Source organism: Lepidochelys olivacea (assembly GCF_965140295.1).
Source record: "Lepidochelys olivacea isolate rLepOli2 genome assembly, chromosome: 3".
NCBI classification, from domain to species: Eukaryota; Metazoa; Chordata; order Testudines; family Cheloniidae; genus Lepidochelys; species Lepidochelys olivacea.
In genome coordinates this window covers 106,629,266-106,648,017 of record NC_140413.1, presented here as the reverse complement: position 1 = coordinate 106,648,017, position 18,752 = coordinate 106,629,266, and the positions used below count along the sequence as shown (strand labels likewise).

The 18,752-nt window shown below is 40.0% G+C and overlaps 1 protein-coding gene across 4 annotated transcripts in view; it reads left to right on the top strand.

The window, feature by feature from the left end:
* Positions 1-18,752, top strand: part of NHSL1 (NHS like 1) — a 265,999-nt gene that overhangs the window by 95,730 nt on the left and 151,517 nt on the right. For 2 of the 4 annotated variants that reach the window (XM_084622657.1, XM_084622656.1), the window contains exon 1: positions 3,628-4,086. The exons of the other annotated variants lie outside the window; for them this stretch is intronic. In XM_084622657.1, coding sequence (XP_084478783.1) covers positions 3,885-4,086 — 202 coding nt within the window. In that variant the 5' untranslated portion in view covers positions 3,628-3,884. Of the gene's footprint in view, positions 1-3,627; positions 4,087-18,752 lie in introns of those variants that run through there. 4 annotated transcript variants of the gene reach the window in all.

Here is an 18,752-nt window from a genome sequence, read left to right as displayed (position 1 = left end):
TTCTATGGCATTATTGCTGCAAATAATATGGGACTCTGGGTTATGGTATTATAAGGCTTGTGATCTTTCCAGGCAGTTTTATACTGTGCCTGTCCAAGTAGATCAATGTGCCTTTACACGGTATTCAGTAACAGTTCTGAAAGGCGAGCAGACTCATGAGCTTTTTGTGTCAGTTATAGCCACTGAATTTCTTACTTGCCTTCAAATGATTTTCATGGCTGGAGATCATCAGTCACACTGTGTGAGGTGGCTGCAGATAACAGGTTTGGAATTGTCTGAATGATTTTCTCATAGATTCTGAGCAAGTATGAGTGATATTCATTTTCGATGACTGTCTTATGTTCTCAGGTGGCGGTCTGTTTATAGATGCATTGTGAAAGGCTGAGTACAAACAAGACAGTTCAAGGAGCTTTTGATTTTATTTCATCTGAATGCCTTTGTGGCTGTCTAACAATGATTTTCTTTAATACTTAGAGAGAGAGATTGTCCAGGAGGCTCCTTGCTCTTGGGCAAAGTGTTTACTCACCATGATCAGTAAGTTCTGTAGGGAGCAATACTTGTGAATCATGTTGGATAATGTCTAGCCAAATCATCAGAAATTAAATTATAGGAAATGTAGGGATTAAAGTAGCATGTGAATGGTGCCAGTAACCACAGACCAACCAAAAACAGAGCAAGTCTGAGTTTTGTACTAAACTGAAACTTTTTTTCCTTGCAACAAATCTTTTAGTTTGTTGGCCTTAGGGAAAAGTCAGTGGCTTCAAGCCATTTGCATTTGCTTACTTAAGAACTTTTAGGGGAGTTCTGTGAAGAATGAACCACAGTAGGTAGTGGGAGTTCTGAAGGTGTGTGAGTATCATAAAGTATACTGTGTTTTATCTCTAACCGTAAACGTGGAACATGTTTTTTTCTGTTAGCTTTTCCCTCGATCCCACCTAGCTTCCTCTGGGTTTCTAAGAACTACTCCCTCTGCTGTGATTCATGGATCTAGCCAGAGTGTAATTGTGTTAAGACGTGAAAAATAAAGTCTTCATTTTAACCCACTTAATCCTGAAACCTAAAAGCTCATTTGCATGTGTAACAGATAGCAAGGAAGAAAAATTGTAGGATTGGAAATTAATATAATTGAATAGAAGTTAATAGAATTGTGCCCTTATTTTTCTTACACTGGTCTATAAAAGCCATTTATCTTATCAGATACATTTCCCATTTAAAGTATGTCAGATGTGAACATTTTCCATCTCCCTTGCAATATACATGAGGCATTTGTTTGCATCCTGTAATAATGGTCGTATAGTGCCTTTCCATTTTCACTTTGTAAATTAAGTCTAAAATATGTATATGGCAATAACTGAGTGTTGGACTGGTTATATTTTCCATGGAGCAAGCCAGCAAATTAAAGGAGATTGAGAGGAAACAATCCAAAGGTACAAGATAAATTTTCCCCCTTAGAGTTGCTTCCTATTCTATTTGTACAAAAGGACAAAATTAATTGTGATGTGATGACTGGTGCTGAGTTTATAACATTTAATAGTAGTCATAACTGTATGTATTCATCTCTGTATTTTCTTGTTGAATTGTCTGAAACTGTATAGTGAATATAGCAATATTGCCAACTGCAAGTGTTCATAAATCATGAGTCAGGCCCTCAACTCATGATATTGGCTTAAAAATCTTGAGATATTAAAGGTATAAATGTTGGGTTGTTTTTCTTTTCCCTTCTGGCATTTAGGCTTTTAGGGTGCACTTGGATCACATTTTGAATCTTTTTTCCCTTAAACATCAGGGCTAGAAATTTACCTCTTCTTATATGTAATATGAGATTCTCACATAATCCAGTGCCTCCAGGAGTTGGGACTTCAAGAACACCAAATAAAATCGTGAGAGTTAGCAACATTGGAATAGCTTTTTCACTTGTTTAGTTGTAGGAGTGGTGAAAGGCCTCAGTCTGTACGTGCATGTGTGCATTACTTCACAGGGTGATTTAAATTTAAATGCAACCTATTAAATTATTTACAGAAGACAGTTGGCTAACCCATTGTAGTGTGTGGTAGGAGCCAAAGGTCCCTTTAATGTGCCTAGTTGATTCATAGGGTAATCTGATACAGTACTTAGCTCTTTGCTTCCTAGCCAGTAAATTAAACCTTATCCTTTTATTATGAGTCAGAGTACCATAACTTTTGGAAAAGGCAAAGCTTTTTTTGTAATGGTTTCTGAAGGGTATGTGTTAGCAGATTTTACAGGTGTGTGGGAGCGCATCTATGTTCGGTGGAAACCTTTGTGTGTTCTATTATAGTGTAAATCCTAAAAAAAAAAAAAAACAAAAAACAAAAAACAAACAAATAAAATCCCCAACCCCTAGACATTGGCACTTGACAGCTAAAAATAATCTATTTTTGCAGCCAATTTTTTTGCATTAGCATTATTTAAATGATAAGGCAGTAACGCCTACTAATACCAAAGGTGGTTTCTTTTAAGATGCCATATTAGTAGTCTCTCAGTGTGGGTTATATTGTTTGATGGCTTATATTACACAGTATATCATGAGTTTTGGTGCATCTTTGATTGCTAGTTTTAAACTTGTACTCATCTCAGTGTTTTGTCAATCTGCAGTATCACAAAGAATCAGGAAACAGTGTCATGATGCCTGGACTTGGCATATTACCAACTTTTATTCCCTTTCTGCCTTTTTACCTGGCTCTGTCATCCTTTCTTTCTATCCTCCTCTGACTCATTCCCTCCTTTCAACAGGGTCAGTAAACAGAAACCTCATAGTAATGCTTTCAGTTATGTCAGGCTTTTCGAAAAACTAAGTTGAGATGATTTAGTGTTTACACTTTTGGTAATGAAAATAAAAGGTTGCAACAACCAGGGGTGAAAGGCATTCAAAGCTGCAGTCACACCAATGCTGTATTGTTAGCCTGTTCAGTGCAAACCTCTTGCTAGTAGTGTACAGTTTTTGTTTTCATACTTATGAACTCAGACTTTTTTACATCACTTTATTTATTGGCAAGCCCTATGTTCTGTACATTGAATGTTTGTGCAATTTTGGATATCAATAATTTATTCCTTCCTACCTGAGTCTGCACAGTTGCACTTGCGTGTTCCTATTTGTGTGTGCAGAGTTCAGAAGTTTTCATTGCCATTGAGTTCTTGGCTGTGGAAAGGAGGAGTTTGCTGCCTTTGTGGCCATGCCTGTAGGAGAGAGAGCCTATCGTATTTCACTCTAATCCTAAGCGATAGCCACGCAGTCTGTTTTATTGTTAGGAGAATCGTCCTGGAGATCTCTCACTAAGCTTTTCATTAAGGGAAAGCAGGACGGATGGGCTTAGGAATCAGAACGGCAGCACTGTTTTCATGAAGCAGAGACATAAGTACTCTAATTTATATCGTACTCTGACAACTTGTTTGATCTGCGTCTGTTTTCCCACTGTATTGTTTCTGAGAGATAGAACAGACGACTGGATTGCAGGCTCACTCCTGGAAAATTACGTCAGGGAGAAGAGTGGGACTGCAGTTTTGGATGCTGAGTGGAGACTGAAGAAAGCATGCACTTTGGTACTGTACTTGTACACAATACTAATGTGCTTTTCTGAAACTCTTGCAAGGTGGCACTTGCTGTTGTTTTTCTCCCTTTTTTTTATTTGGCAGGTTACAAAGTGCTGTTGGCAAAGCAGCCTCAGGAGAATTGCATTGGCATGGTGACCCAGCTCCGTACTGCTGCTGGTTTAAATGCAGCAAGTGTTTTGACTGCATGAGTTGGAAGAAACCTGGACAGATCTTGTATTTCAAGATTAGCGTTTCAACAACCAACGTGAGGGGGACAGGAGCAACTCCAGAAAGGTCTTCTCTGAAGTTGAGTACTATAGTTGGCTTTAAAGAAAATGAAAAAGGAATGCTCCTCAAGGTCTTTCAGACTCAAACAAAATTCAGGTTCCCTCTCGCGTGCTGTGAGCTGGATAAATTTCTCCTCCTTGTCTAGGCAGACAAAAAGATTGTTTCGCAGTGATGGTGAGCTCACGTCAATATGTAGGCAGGTAGAAGAGGATGATGAGAACTGGACCTACAGAACTCAACACAGAAAAGGTGACCCAGTTTTTGTCCACATTTAATTATGTCCTTGCTTATGTACCATTTCTCCATTAGTTTTTTTCTCCTTCCTGTTGTCTCTCAAAGCTCCTTTTCTTTGACACTTGGGTTCTTGTGAGTAGTGATGCCCACTGGTGCTGTTAAGCCTAGTCTCTTACTAGGGACGATCTCTCCCTTTGGGTCCTACCCTGCTATTTTTAGCGAGCTTGCTTGATCAAAGCTAGCCTAGCTATGCCTACATGTGCTGCAGTTGCACTTTCCAGTTGCAGTGTAGACATACCCCAAGAGGAGTCAGTGTGACTCTCCCAATGCTGTGTTTGAATAAGCAGGGCAGAACTGTCCTGATCTTAGCATGATCTTGTAGCAATGTCCTTGGTGTGGTCACATCATTTCTATGGGAATTTATAGAAATCCAAGTGGAAAAAGCCGTGAACTTCCTTGATTGGGAATGTAACATTTATTTCCATGGTGTGTTAAGTAGACTTTGTTTATGTACATTTACATTTCAGTAGTACATGGGGGCAAGGCTTGTGACTGGACCTCAATAGTGATCGCTGGTTTGACTGATGTTGAAAGGACCGTATTTATTTATTTATTTATTTTTTGCTACAGTAGCAGTGCCCAATTATGGCATCACTGTTTCTCTAACAGGCTGGTAGTATTTTCCTGACACGCTCAATATGTTAACAGGTGATAGTCGTGCTGGAAAATGGTAAGCATGTTTTGCACACACTCTCGCAGGTGGCTCTTAACTCCACTCGAATAAAAGGGAGGTGGGAATCTGAGAGAGAGAGAGTATGTGGGGTGTTAACTGCGCAGTCCACTGAGATGAAGCCCAGGAATCGTCAAGCCTTGAGTGTTCCTTTTGTGAATAAATCTAAACCCCAGCAAGGAGTTAAAATATTACTTGTGCAAACTGTTTGTTTGTAGCAGAATGTGGAAGCCACCTGTTCACAGATGTATCTACTAAAGAACATAGCAGAGTGAATTTCAGAACTCTGTCTCCATACCTCTGTTGACAGGCTGAACTATTGTTGTCAGTGCATTTGTCATTGACTGGTATACAGATAAGATTACTTGATAAACGGGTTGAATCGCCATTTCTCTGTTGCTGCTGGAAAATGGCCAACACTGATTTGTTCATGGAAAACCTAAGGTGACTGATTTAAGCTGTAAGGTGACTTCTGTAAGAGCAGGCAGGCACTTGAAGGACACTTGCACTTCAAAGTGAATTTTCCCTTTCTTTTTGGCAGCAGTAGTGTGTGTTCAACCAGAACATGAGTTTGACTTACTCCAAGTCAGAAATAAATATGGTTTTAGTAAGTGGTTTGGATGTAACGTCCCAAGCAAGAACACTAAAAAGGGTGTATACAATTGTGCTGTGGTACCAAGAAGGCGGAACTGGATGTTGATTTGTTCTTTTGAAGGCTGCTGAGTAACCATTTAAATGCTGTAAAACTGCTTCAGAAGGATCTTCATTTTGCAGTTGGCTCCTAATTTTTATTTTTTAGTTGTTGACAAATTTGTGTCATACAATGATGGCTGCTGCGCTCAAGTTGGTTTGATTACATTTTGGGATGGTTTATATTGTTGGTCACAAAATTCAATGTACACTGTTCATTATTACATTAAACTCTCTTGCACTAGCTGGAAATTCTTTCCCAAGTGTTCAGATGGCATGGCTGTGATGGGAAAGGAAAAGATTCTAGTGGACTAACATAGTGTATTAATTTTGCTGGGAGCATTATTGTACACTTGATTTATTGAAAATAAAGAAGTCCATTGTACAGAATACAGTGGGCGGGGAGGATTCCTTCTGAAATTGGTCAGCAAGCAATAAAAGCTTGCAGCCTTTGTCATAGGGGAGATTACAGTATGTGGGTTTGGAGTGGGAAACAGAGGAGGGATAGGTTACGCAGTGCTAACATGCCTTACAGCTTCTCCTACAGGGAGGGAAGGCTCAAATTTGGCTTAATAATCTGTAATATTAGTTTGCCTAATGGATATCTGTTCAGATCATGACTTGCTCTACACCATTTGGTCTGACGGACAGTCTGCTGAGCAAAGGCCTAAAGACTGAAATTATATGCTGCTGCAGGTCAGGACTGAGGTGCATTTTGCCTGAGTTGGGGGTTAAGAGGAGTTTGTACTCTGTCTGCTACAAACATTCTACCCAGTGCTGTCAGTCATGCACAGTCATGAGAATAACCCATCACCATGGTATGAATATTGATGCCTGACTTTGGCTTGCTTGCTTGTTTTGAAAGATAAAAATGTGATCAGATGCTCATGTTCTCAAACTAGTGCACTCCATTGGCCCAGCACATTACGTGTTGCCATCCTTTGTAGCAATAAACCTGAGGGTGGGCATCAGTGTCTGTCTTAAGTGTCAGATGTCATGATTGTGGCACTAAGTTATAAGATGACTTCAGAGAAAAGCAAAATTGTAGATGAGCAAAAGGAGGGACTTAAAATGCAATGTCTGACTCACTCTGTTAGGGATGTCCTGATTTTTAATTGAAATTGTACGTACATAAACAAAAGGCTTCAGTGTTGTCAGGATAATTCTTCACCCACCTCTCCTGCTTAGACAAAATGACCTTGTACATCAGTTCCTAGGACCTCCCTCCCCCTTCCTCTTTACCTAACTGTATACAAAGGTAGAAGTGTTAACAGTGAAAGGCCTGGTGTAAACGGGCAAAGGGTCTTTATTTAGTCTCTCCTTCAGAGCTGTAACTCTTTCCCATCTTTTGCCTCTTTATTGTGCTGCCCAGCTCTTGTTGCATTCCCATACCAGTGCCAGATGACGTGCAAAAGGCAACATGTTGCTGGCTCTCCACCAGCTAACTGACCAACTCCACTCATCTAGGAGCAGCAATTCTGAAACTGCATTAATAGGCGGCAGTGGGATTGCTAGGTTTACTATTTTTGTTTCTATTTATTTATTTAAAATTAATATACTAACTTGGGGGAAATCTTGAGGTTCTTATTCAGGTAAATTCACTTACATTGAAGTCAGTTGATCCAGGATTTGGTTTATGTCAAAAAGCAATTCTAATGATGTTTCAATATTCAATATGAATAGCCGCATAGGATGCCTCTGTATTTTGGTACATGTAGCACCAATGTGTCTGCTTTATCAGATGGCAAATCTGTTACTAAACAGACCTTAAAAATTATTAATGAAATACTTGCTTTGCTGTTCGAAATTGCTGTGCCTCACTGCAATATGCCTTTTCCTCAGTAATTATCTCAAGGAGTTCTGACATCTCAGAACAAACTTTTATCACCATATTTCTCCTCATTTACAGGAATCTGAAACTTAGTTTTGATGTTCATTATCTGAGTTTGTCTTAAGTGAGAGAGGAAATGGGAGTAGGTGAATGTGTCATATCCCCACTTCTCATCACTCCTAGATGAAAACAAAAGAAAAAAATGGCTTATATTCTTTATTATTATTTGTATAGCAGTAACATGTAGCTGCCCCAATCTTCTGCTCCTTCCACCATCATGGAAGATAAATCAGAGAATGGAAACAGAGACTTTTAGTCAAGAATTGGATAGTGACTGATTCTTTCTGGGCTTGATCCTGTAAGTATTGAACATTCTGCCCCGGATCAAGGAAAGTACTTGACATGCTTAACTTTAAGCACATGAGCATTGAAGGCTTTTCAAGGGCTTAGGTGCTTTGTTGGCTTGAGGCCCGAGTGCTCAGCATCTCAGGATCAAGTCCCTTTGTAAACGGTGTTGGAATTTTTACCCATCAGACATTGTACATTGTATAAATAGTGGCAGGAAATTAAGATATCAGAATACACAGGTAATAAGTAGGGCTGTCAAGCAATTAAAAAAATTAATTGTGCAATTATCACATTGTTAAACTATAACAGAATACCATTTAAATATTTTTGGATGTTTTGTATGTTTTCAAATATATTGATTTCAGTTACAACACAGAATACAACACAGTGCTCACTTTATTTTTTATTACAAATATTTATGTTGTAAAAAAACAAAATAAATAGTATTTTTCAGTTCACCTCAAAGTAGTACTGTAGTGCAATCTCTTTATTATGAAAGTTGAACTTACAAATGCAGAATTATGTACAAAAAAACTGCATTCAAAAATAAAATAATGTAAAACTTTAGAACCTACAAGTCCACTCAGTCCTACTTCTTGCTCAGCCAGTCACTCAGGCAAACAAGTTTGTTTACATTTTCAGGAGATAATTTTGCCCGCTTCTTGTTTACAATGTCACCTGAAAGTGAGAACAGGCATTCGCATGGCACTGTTGTAGCTGGCGTCGCAAGATATTTACATGCCAGGCGTGTTAAAGATTCGTATGTCCCTTCATGCTTCAACCACCATTCCAGAGGACGTGCATCCATGCTGATGATGGGTTCTGCTCAATAATGATCCAGAGCAGTGCAGACCAATGCATGTTCACTTTCATTGCCAGATGCTTTCATTGTAAGATGCCACCAGCAGAAGGTTGATTTTTTTTGGGGGGGTGGTTTTGGTTCTATAGTTTTCGCATCGGGGTGGTGTTCTTTTATGACTCCTGAAAGCATGTTCCACACCTCGTCCCTCTCAGAGTTTGGAAGGCACTTCAGATTCTTAAACCTTGGGTTGAGTGCTGTAGCTATCTTTAGAAATCTCACATTGGTACCTTCTTTGCATTTTGTCAAATCTGCAGTGCAAATGTTCTTAAAATGAACAACATGTGCTGGGCCATCACCCGAGACTGGTATAACATGAAATACATTACAGAGTGTGGGTAAAACAGAGCATACTATTCTCCCCCACCAAGGAGTTCAGTCAAAATTTAATTAATGCATTGTTTTTTTTAATAAGCATCACATGGAAGCACGTCCTCTGAAATGGTGGCTGAAGCATGGAGGGGCATATGAAAGTTTAGCATATCTGGCAAGTAAATACCTTGCAATGTCGACTACAAAAGTGCCATTAGAATGCCTGTTCTCAATTTCAGGTGATATTATAAATAAGCCGGCAGCATTATCTCCCGTAAATGTAAACAAACTTGTTTGTCTTAGCGATTGGCTGAATAAGAAGTAGGACTGAGTGGATTTGTAGGCTCTAAAGTTTTACATTGTTTTGTTTTTGAATACAGTTATGTAACAAAAAAAACCCCTACATTTGTAAGTTGTACTTTCACGATAAAGAGATTGCATTAGGGTGCTTGTATGAGGTGAATTGAAAAATACTATTTCTTTTGTTTGTCATTTTTACAGTGCAAATATTTGTAATAAAAATAATATAATACAACACTTTGTATTCTGTGGTGTAATAGAAATCAATATATTTGAAAATGTAGAAAAACATCCAAAAATAACTAATAAATTTCAGTTGGTATTCTATTGTTTAACAGTGTGATTTAAAACTGCGATTCATTGGGATTAATTTTTTTGAGTTAATCACGTGAGTTAAATGCGATTAATCGACAGCCGTAATAATAAGGCATATGCAAAAATCTGGTCAGAAAGCCAGAGTAGGCTAAGGGCTTGTATAAATGGTGCATTAGTCTGCCCCAGATCTAGCATGCACCAGCATGTCGCATCGTGTCTGGCCTGTGTGGACTCTATGGGCATGCACCAGAAGTGCCCTAGTATGTGTTGACATAGTACTGTTTGAAATAGAACTACATTAATGTGTACTAGGCAACTTTCAGTGCATGACAGCAGGGTCCACGTGGGCCAGGTACGTACTAGAATTATCACCTCTCTGATGTCCACTAATGCATCATGTAGACAAGCCCTTAGTCACATAGCATCCTGCTCTCTTTATTTTTCACTCCTCACACAGTTCGTGTTCCATTTTTCTCTTGCTTAGTTTTTCTTTATCACTTCCCATTACATACGTTCCTGAAACCTGTTCAAGGGGAAAACTGTGAGCAATCATGGCTAGAATCAATAAGAATTTAGTCAACACATTAAAGATTAACAGATTGAACTGGAATTGGTTTATGTGGCCATGCATCAATATCATATCTGGTTTTCAATAAATAAGTATTGATGCATCTCTACTAATGGGTGTAGATGATAACAAGATGCTGTGACCTCAGTCTGCGTGGGCTGGGGCAGATCATTTAAAAGGCAGACCATCTATTTGGACATACAACTGCTTTGTTGTAATCTTGATTAACAAAGAGATTTAGGTTATTTTGTTAACTCTGATCTTACAATTTTGGGCATTAAGTATCTTATACACATCCCATTCAACTGTCTATTAAAATGGACATGTGTGAGAGACCTTCAATTGTGCACGCAAGGATGTCACTGCTAAAAAGGGAGTTGGGAGATGACTGGCTGAATTTTTTTATAAGCTGTCCCCATAATTTAAACTTCTTTCCTTGAGATGAGGTGAAACCCATCAGGTTTTTACAAGCCTTTGTGTCTGTTTTTTAATGCAATGGTACATGTTGGTGCAGTGACCCTGTTTTTGAAGCGTATGCTGGCGATTTCAGTATCTCTTGATAATGGTGAGACTTAAAAAATGCACATCTTGGCTGAGGACTATATTCACTGTCCTTTGAGATCCTCTGTCTAATCAGTCTTGTCTATTCTATTTGAGGTTTTTCTGTAGTACCCATCACCACACTCAGGGCTAGATTTAGGGGCAGGCAACCCAGGCGATTGCCTGGGGTTCCGAGTTTGGGGCACTCTGGGCTTGGGGTGCTGTTTTTCATTGACATCCATCACATTTTGCAGAGCTGAAGGATACTTTTTCTAATGTGTGGATAGCTTTGAGGATTCTGTTGATGCTGCTGGTCACAGTCGCGAGTGGTGAGCTCAGTTTTCAAAGCTCAGGCTCGTTAAAACATGTCTTCAGTTGATGATGCCCGATAAGAGACTGCCATCTCTTGCTATTTTATCCCTTGAAAAATGCCATTGGTCAGTCTTTGGATCTCTCTCTGATGCTGTGCTTCAGTTCATGAGGGCAAAGGCAAGAAAAGCGGCCTTCTGAGCTGAAGGACCAGGGTTTACATTCTAAGGCTGTCACGACTGTAACACTATTTAATATGGCTCCACCCAGAGTTGGTGCACAATTCAATTTTTTGATGTTTGTACATTTCAGTTATTCTTAAAATTAAAAGGTTTCTACATCTTGGAAGAAACATTTTTTTTTATTTGTTATATATGGCATGAATAAATACAGATTTACAGATCTTAGCGTGCAAATGTATTGTCTTGCATGACAGGGATAAATCATGCATGCAAATTGTGCATCAAAGCCATGAAATGGGCTACAAATGCAATAAAAAATAAGGTATTCAAAAGTTTAACAAATGGGGGGCGCCAAAGATGCTCCTTGCTTGGGGTGCCATTTTGTGTAGGGCTGGCCCTGACCGCACTTCTGACCGCTGAACTGATAAATTAGGAAATGATTTTCTTCCCGCAAATAATTCCTTGTCACTTTTCAAATACCCAGGAAAGGTTTGAGATTAAGATAAGCGATGAATAGTTTGGATGCTTCTCTGGATTTATGGATACCTCACCACAGAGCCTCGCAATTCCACATCCCCAAACAATCCTTCTCAAACAGTTTGTAGGCTGAGGCCTTTAGTAGTCTGTGTGAAGCTCATTGGCCTGGTACTGCCTGCTAATGTTAATGAAAGAGGACAGAGCTAGCTGTTTCTTCCTCTAGCATCTTCAGGGTGGTTTTTTCGCTTTTTGGAGAGTTCCAGGCTTCTTTCTTCTAGGTTCTGAGAGATTTAGGTCTTCTCCATTTTTGTGTTTTTCCCAATGTCCACATCTGCCAGTCTCCCTCCGCCACTTCCATTACTCCATGTCTACATTCTCTCACCCCTCTTTGGTTTCCTACTTCCCCTAGGTGTTGTATACAATTAAATGGATTTTTAATTGAGAGAATTGTATCGTAGTCCTGCACAAGTTAACTCTTGCTGGAAGTTTGGAATGGGGCCAATAGCTTGCATCAGACTTTGTTGGTTTTCAAACAATTTGTGTTGTTACTGCTAGCCTTTAGCTTGTTTGCTCCTCCATCTTAATGGTTTACTTTTTTGTTATTCTCTAAGGGACGGTAGATAATAGTTTGTTTATGGTCTGTGTTGGTGTTTTTATTGGAGAGGGTGGTTATTTCTTAGGTATTGGCTCTAAACAGCTAGGTTTCAAATTCTTTAAAGAAGCTGGGGAACTGTCAAGGACATATTTGACATTATATTCTACATTCTTCCTTTCTCCTTTCAATAAAACAAACCTGAGAAGCTATAATGCAGATACTTTTGACCTCTGAACAAAACTTAAAGGAGCAGCTGCAGCAAATAGAAAAAATACTCTATTTTGTGACTATTCTCCAGGCCTTTATGTGGACGTGCAATAGCAGCACTCTAAGGTTGCATCTGACTTACGCATTTGGGACTTTTCAAAACGTCTTTGTAGCTAGGGTATCCAGATGGCAAGAATAAAATATTGGGACGCGGGGGAAGGGGGCAGCTAGAGGCTCACTGCCCCCATTGGAGCCATGGGGGAGGAGGGCGCACGGCCCTGGCTCTGGCCGCGAAGGGACCCAGAGGGAGATGTTGCCACTTCCAGGGAGCTGCGCAGAACCGGGTAGGGAGCCTACCAGCCCCATGCCAACTTGACGCCGGCAACCTTACAATAGCGGGAGAAATGGCGTCCTGATTGTATGTAGGCCGAGACACAGGACAAAGAGTTAAATATTGGGACAGTACATCTGGTCACCCTATTTGTAGCTCAGACCATTGCTGCTGCTTCAAAAAAAAAGTGATGGTGGAAAACACTGCTAGAGTTGTCTGAATTTTCAAAGGCACTGTGTGCAATAGGAAGTGTTCCCTCAGCATTGCTCCACATCTGCCCCTCATACCCTCTTCTCTCCTACCCTGTCCCTTCCCATTTTCTTTCTGTTTAGCTTATTCCCTTCTAATTATACCCACCTTCGGGGAGAAGGGAGGCAGGGAGAAAATAAATTGTGGAACTAACCTGATGTTTGCTGCCGTAACATTTGTTCACAGTGCTTGCATGTTATATCCCTGTACCCACTATTTAGATTATAAATTCTTTGGGGTAGGAGCTATCTTTTTGTTCTGTGTTTGTACCTAGCATACTGGGATCCTGGTTCATGACTGGGGCTCCTAGGTGCTGCCAAAATACAAATAATGAATAATAATAATAGTATATCAGCATTCAGAAATTGCTCTTCTGGACTTTGGGCTGGCCTGCCTTATCTTTTTTCAGATCCCTGCTGAAAACAAATAACAGCACAGATTCCTACCATACCAAATTTATTGCAACAGCAGATAGTGAATGACTTCATCGGCAATACAAATGTCACATGCAATACAAATGTCACAACAGTTCTGTTGATTTTGCAGAAAGATAAAAGCTAAGTTTCACCTTAAGGTGCTACACCAAGATCTACTGGCAAACTTCTGGTGTTTTCCTGAAGCTTAAATTCTCCAACACGAGAGGGAGACTCTTACAGCTGGGGACTGTGAGAGTGCTGAAAGCCATAGAACCAAACTGCAAATCCCGCATATGATGGAAACCACTTCAAGCCAGGGGTGTGGTAGCACCCCTAGTTCCAGTACCCATGCTAACAGCTCACGAATGGAGCTCTGAATCTGAGGTGCCTTCTGTGAAGACAAGTCTCACCTTTCCCCTTGCCATGTTGGAAGGAAGGCAGACAGAGGAGAGGACTTCTCTCTGAAGTTGTCTAAGGAGCTGAACTAGCAGCTCTATTGCTCATGCACTTGTCCTTGCTGGTGAACCTCTTTTAGTTTGTCGTCAGGAACTGATGAGCTACAGCTAGTAGTAAAGGGCAGAGGCGGGGCATTACTGGGGTGTGAGGCATAAATGAGAGGAGAACATATTAATGTGAGGACGTTTTAGTGGGAGCCATTAATGGGCTGCCCCCCCCCCCCCGCAGCATCCCCACATATCTGCACACTGTCTCACTTGGCCTCCCCCAACGTTCCCACTCCCTCAGTCATCGAATGTGTGTCTCTCTGCTACCGGCAGTGCCATCTGAAAAACCTCTCTTGGCTTGTCACTCAGGTGGAAACCACTGGCATCTTGCTGTGTACAAGGCCAAGTCTTCAACAGAACTCTAAAACTACAGTATGTGGAATGTTGGGTTTCCGGCCAAAAATCTCAAAACTTGAAACGTTTTTTATGCCAAAGCTTTTTTTAAAATTGCAGAGTGGAAACTACTTGTGGGCTCAGGCTGTGGTGCCACAATAGCAAAGATAGTGTGGATAATTATTGTGTATAGATAGAAAATGTTAAGTTGGAAATGCCACAACTGTACATTAGGTTTATATTCTTTCTCTGAGAATCTGTATCAGTTATCAGTGTTTTAAATTCCCATAAACTTGACAATTAATGACTCTTAGCATAAGTAGCAATATTAGTGCTGCTTTACAATATCATTACAAACTACAAAGTTAGTAATGCTTCTACCATCTGTGGTTGATTTAAATGCTGATGGTATCAGGTAAGTTTTCTTTAACATTCCAAAGAGAACTTCATCACGCTGGGATTTAATTTTTAGAATACTTTTATGCCTCAATATTTAACATTGTGTCAACACTTTCTTCAGAAACTCATTTTAGGGATTTACAAGTTAGCCTTCATTATTTATTTATTTATTTTTAACCAAAGGAGGAAACTTAGTTTTCAGTATCTAAGTTTGTAAATATCAGATTTTTTTTTAAAGAAAGTCCAAATTAAATTTTAAAAGTTTAATTTATGCATTGTAGGTGTGTTTCCTAGAAATGTTGTTTCAATTTTTGTTGTTGTTAGTTTATTAAAGGAAATATTGGCGTAATTAATCCATAATATAGATCAGGGATCGGCAACCTTTCAGAAGTGGTGTGCCGAGTCTTCATTTATTCACTCTAATTTAAGGTTTCACGTGCCAGTAATACATTTTAACGTTTTTAGAAGGTCTCTTTCTATATGTCCATAATATAGAACTAAACTATTGTTGTACGTAAAGTAAATAAGGCTTTTAAAATGTTTAAGAAGCTTCATTTAAAATTAAATTAAAATCCAGAGGCCCCCAGACCAGTGGCCAGGACCCGGGCAGTGTGAGTGCCACTAAAAATCAGCTCATGTGCCACCTTTGGCATGCGCGCCATAGGTTGCCTACCCCGATATAGATTAATGTTTTTAAGCCATTTAATTTTTTAATGAAACATTCTCTAGAGCATTTTTTGTACATATGTGAACTGATTTACTTTCAGCAATAAAGTAAGGATGTTTAATACACAGACTATGCTGTGCACTCTTAGAAGGAGTTGTTATGGCCTGCTGGAGCAATACTCTGTGACAGATTGCACTGTTTGTAGGAAAAAGCATTATGCAAGTAGGTGTTGAGGCTTTTGCATAAGTATGTAAATACCCATTTATAAGAGCCTAAATAAGTATTTACCCAAGAGATTGGAATGGCTGCCAGGTAATGGCTTCCTACACTGTTCATAGAAGTCAGTCCTTTTTAAATAAGAAAAATAAATTGGTATATCATAAACACTGTTGTATTACAAAGCTAAACCTAATAGTAGAAAAAACCCTAGGAAGTTTTAATGTGGAGTCTGATGCTATGTTCTGTCACACTCTGTCTTTTACAGATTGTCATTACTTGAGGACAAATAGCTAAAACTAGATGCATTTCAAATGCTTATGCCACAATAGTTGCCCATGCTTATGCTATGTACACCGGACCTTCACTATAGCCCAGGGTTCGGGATCCATGCGCAGTCCTGCGTTAACATGGGGGACGCTTGCCAAGGATCTAAATTTAAATATTTAAATTTGGGATCCATTGCCGTGTCTGCGCTGTACGTGAATCCGTGCTATAGCGACGTGGGCTATAGCAAGGGTCCAGTGTATTAATTTGACCCATAATATTTTACTCTGAATGTTAACCCTGAATGCCCTACCGTTGGTCAGTTCAGATATTTCATGTGGTTTTATTGCAAGACTAAATAGTTCTCAAACTGGGCCAATCATTGCTGTGTTCGGATATTTATTTTACATAAGGCATGCAATATTTGTCACAGCGTTTGTGGACATTATGCAGCAGAATGCATTTTTAAAATGCTGCTAATATACAGTGTCAGTCATAGCTTTTCATGATAGTAAAACAGCTGGAGTTATGCAAAGCCATTAATTTTTATTTTGTGTGTGCAGATTACTGTAGTAACTTCTGCATTTTTAGAAGTAATCACCATTTTTATGTATTGACAATTGTTTTGCCATTTCCACCAGTGAACACAGCTGTATATGGCAAAAATAAAGAGGTCTGATTTTTCTGCACAAAATAGTGAATTTGATCCATAAAAACAAATTATTTTTCCATAGACATTTTTGACATATCACAGATAAATCCAGATTGGGATAATTTATCTGAACATTCCAATTTAGCTTTGGAGGGTTGGATAACATGGACCTATATCCAAGCCATCCTTGTTGCTGATACTGCAAAACTATTGCCAGATATGCCTGTTTTTATCCTTTTTTCCAGCACAAATAACTTCTCATGGCAAAACTGTTTTTTGCCTTGCTCTTTTGTTCCCCAAAATTTAGGGTGAGAACAAAAAATGTTTCACTCTTGAATTTGATTGTATGTTTTGTTGAAAGTTATTCTCAGAAATGAAGACTTCTCTTCAGCAGCATTAGTGATGACTCCTGTTCAAGCACTTCTTCCCACATCAGGGAAATGGTGAATGGAGAATAGAAATTTCTGTTAAAGGAAGTTTCCAAACAGGTGCTTTTATTTAAAGAAATACTGTCACTATTTCAAAAGTATGTTCATTCACAATCTCTCTGTAATCTCCTTGGGTCTAATGCTGCAAGATGCTTAGTGCCCTCATCTCCTACTTACTTAACTTTAATTTTTAACTGAAGTTTGAGTAGCTGAGCCCATCACAAAAGACATTCAGCATCTTATATGAGCAGGTCTTTGGAAGCAATTTTTGTGATGATGAAAAGTTAGTGAAAGAATCTGCTACTAATGGATGAAGAGTTGGGAATCAAAGTGCTTGTCTCATAAGTTCTGTGTGTTTTTTATTAGCTAACTCAAGTGTTTATTCATATATAGATATTTGTGAAGAAATATGAAATTTATGTGACAAGCTGAAACTTTCTGATTAGTGCTTTCCAATGGAAAAAACCAATTCTTTCTGTCTGGCTTTACAGTAACAGAGCGTCTGTCTGTTGATTTTGTTTCTCATATTTTAGACACTTACAGTTTACTTTAATGACATACCCTGCTTTTAAATGAGATGTACAGTAACAATTGTAATATATTTTACATTCCACTGTGTGATTTATAAAGTACTTCTTATGCTGTAGTTCTAGGAAGGGTTTATATGGATCTCTTTTTTTGGAAAAAGAAGACAGACTAAAAAAAAACACACACCCAACAAGTTGTGAATAGAAAGTATCTAGATTCTTAAGTGCACACACACAATGTTGTAAACAGAATTGTCCTAAATTGTGGCTGTAGGTGGTTGGCATGGTTCCAACAGCAGTGTTGTTACTATCATTTGTTTGCTTTTTGTAATAATGAGAGACTGAACATAATACTGTGGCCCTTCAATATAGGTTTTAATCCTTTAGAAATAATTTTTAATTGCATTACTCATAGATAGCTCCTGAGGATAGAGTTTGCATCTTTTCCTTGTTCTTCAGATTTGTTCCTTTTCTCTATTCCTTATTTTCACTTTTCTGGTCCTTAGATTGAAAATGCTGTTTCAGCAGAGAGACAGAGTCACTGTCTTTGACAGTCTACTGCTGGCTAACTTTATTTTGTAAATGGTTATGTGTATTTCAGATAGGTCTCATACTGAGTTTTTGTTTGCCCCAGTGCTGTATTCTCAGTCAGGTAGACCCAGAGGTGAAAGTAAGCCGGTACGCCCCGGTACGGCGTACCGGCAAGAGCCGGTGCACCGTACTGGGGCAGCCCAGCTTCCCTAGGGGGCAATTTAAAGGGCTTGGGGCTCCCAGCAGTGGCTGGAGCGCCAAGCTCTTTAAATTGCCTCCAGAGCCCCACTGCTGGAACCCTGGGGTAGCGGCTGCAGGGCTCCGGTAGCTATTTAAAGGGCCTTGGGCTCCCCTTCTTCTACCACCCGGACCCTTTAAATAGCCACTGGAGCCCTGCCGCCGCTACTCCAGGGCTCCGGCGGCTATTTAAAGGACCGGGGCGGTAGAAGCAGGGGAGCCGCGGGCCCTTGAAATAGCCCCCGGAGCCCTGGGGTAGTGGGGGGCTCCAGGGGCTGTTTAAGGGGCCGGGGCTCCAGCTCCCTCTGCTGCCCCGGTCCTTTAAATAGCCCCTGGAGCCCCGCCGTTTCCCCAGGGCTCCGGCAGCTATTTAAAGGGCTAGGGCGGTAGAAGAGGGGAGCCCCAGGCCCTTTAAATAGCCCCCGGAGCCCCGAGCTGCTGCTGCTACCCTGGGGGGGGGCACTTATCTTACAGGGTGGGCTGGAGCTGGCACTGACCCCCTCAACCCCGCCCCTTCCGCCGTAGGCCCCGCCCCTTCCGGGAGCCAGAGCTGGCTGCAGAGTATCGGTAAGTTTCACCCCTGGGTAGACCCTGTCACAGCTTCCACCGGCTGATAAAGTAAAACAGAATTCTGTTTTTACACCAGTGTTTGCTGACCATCT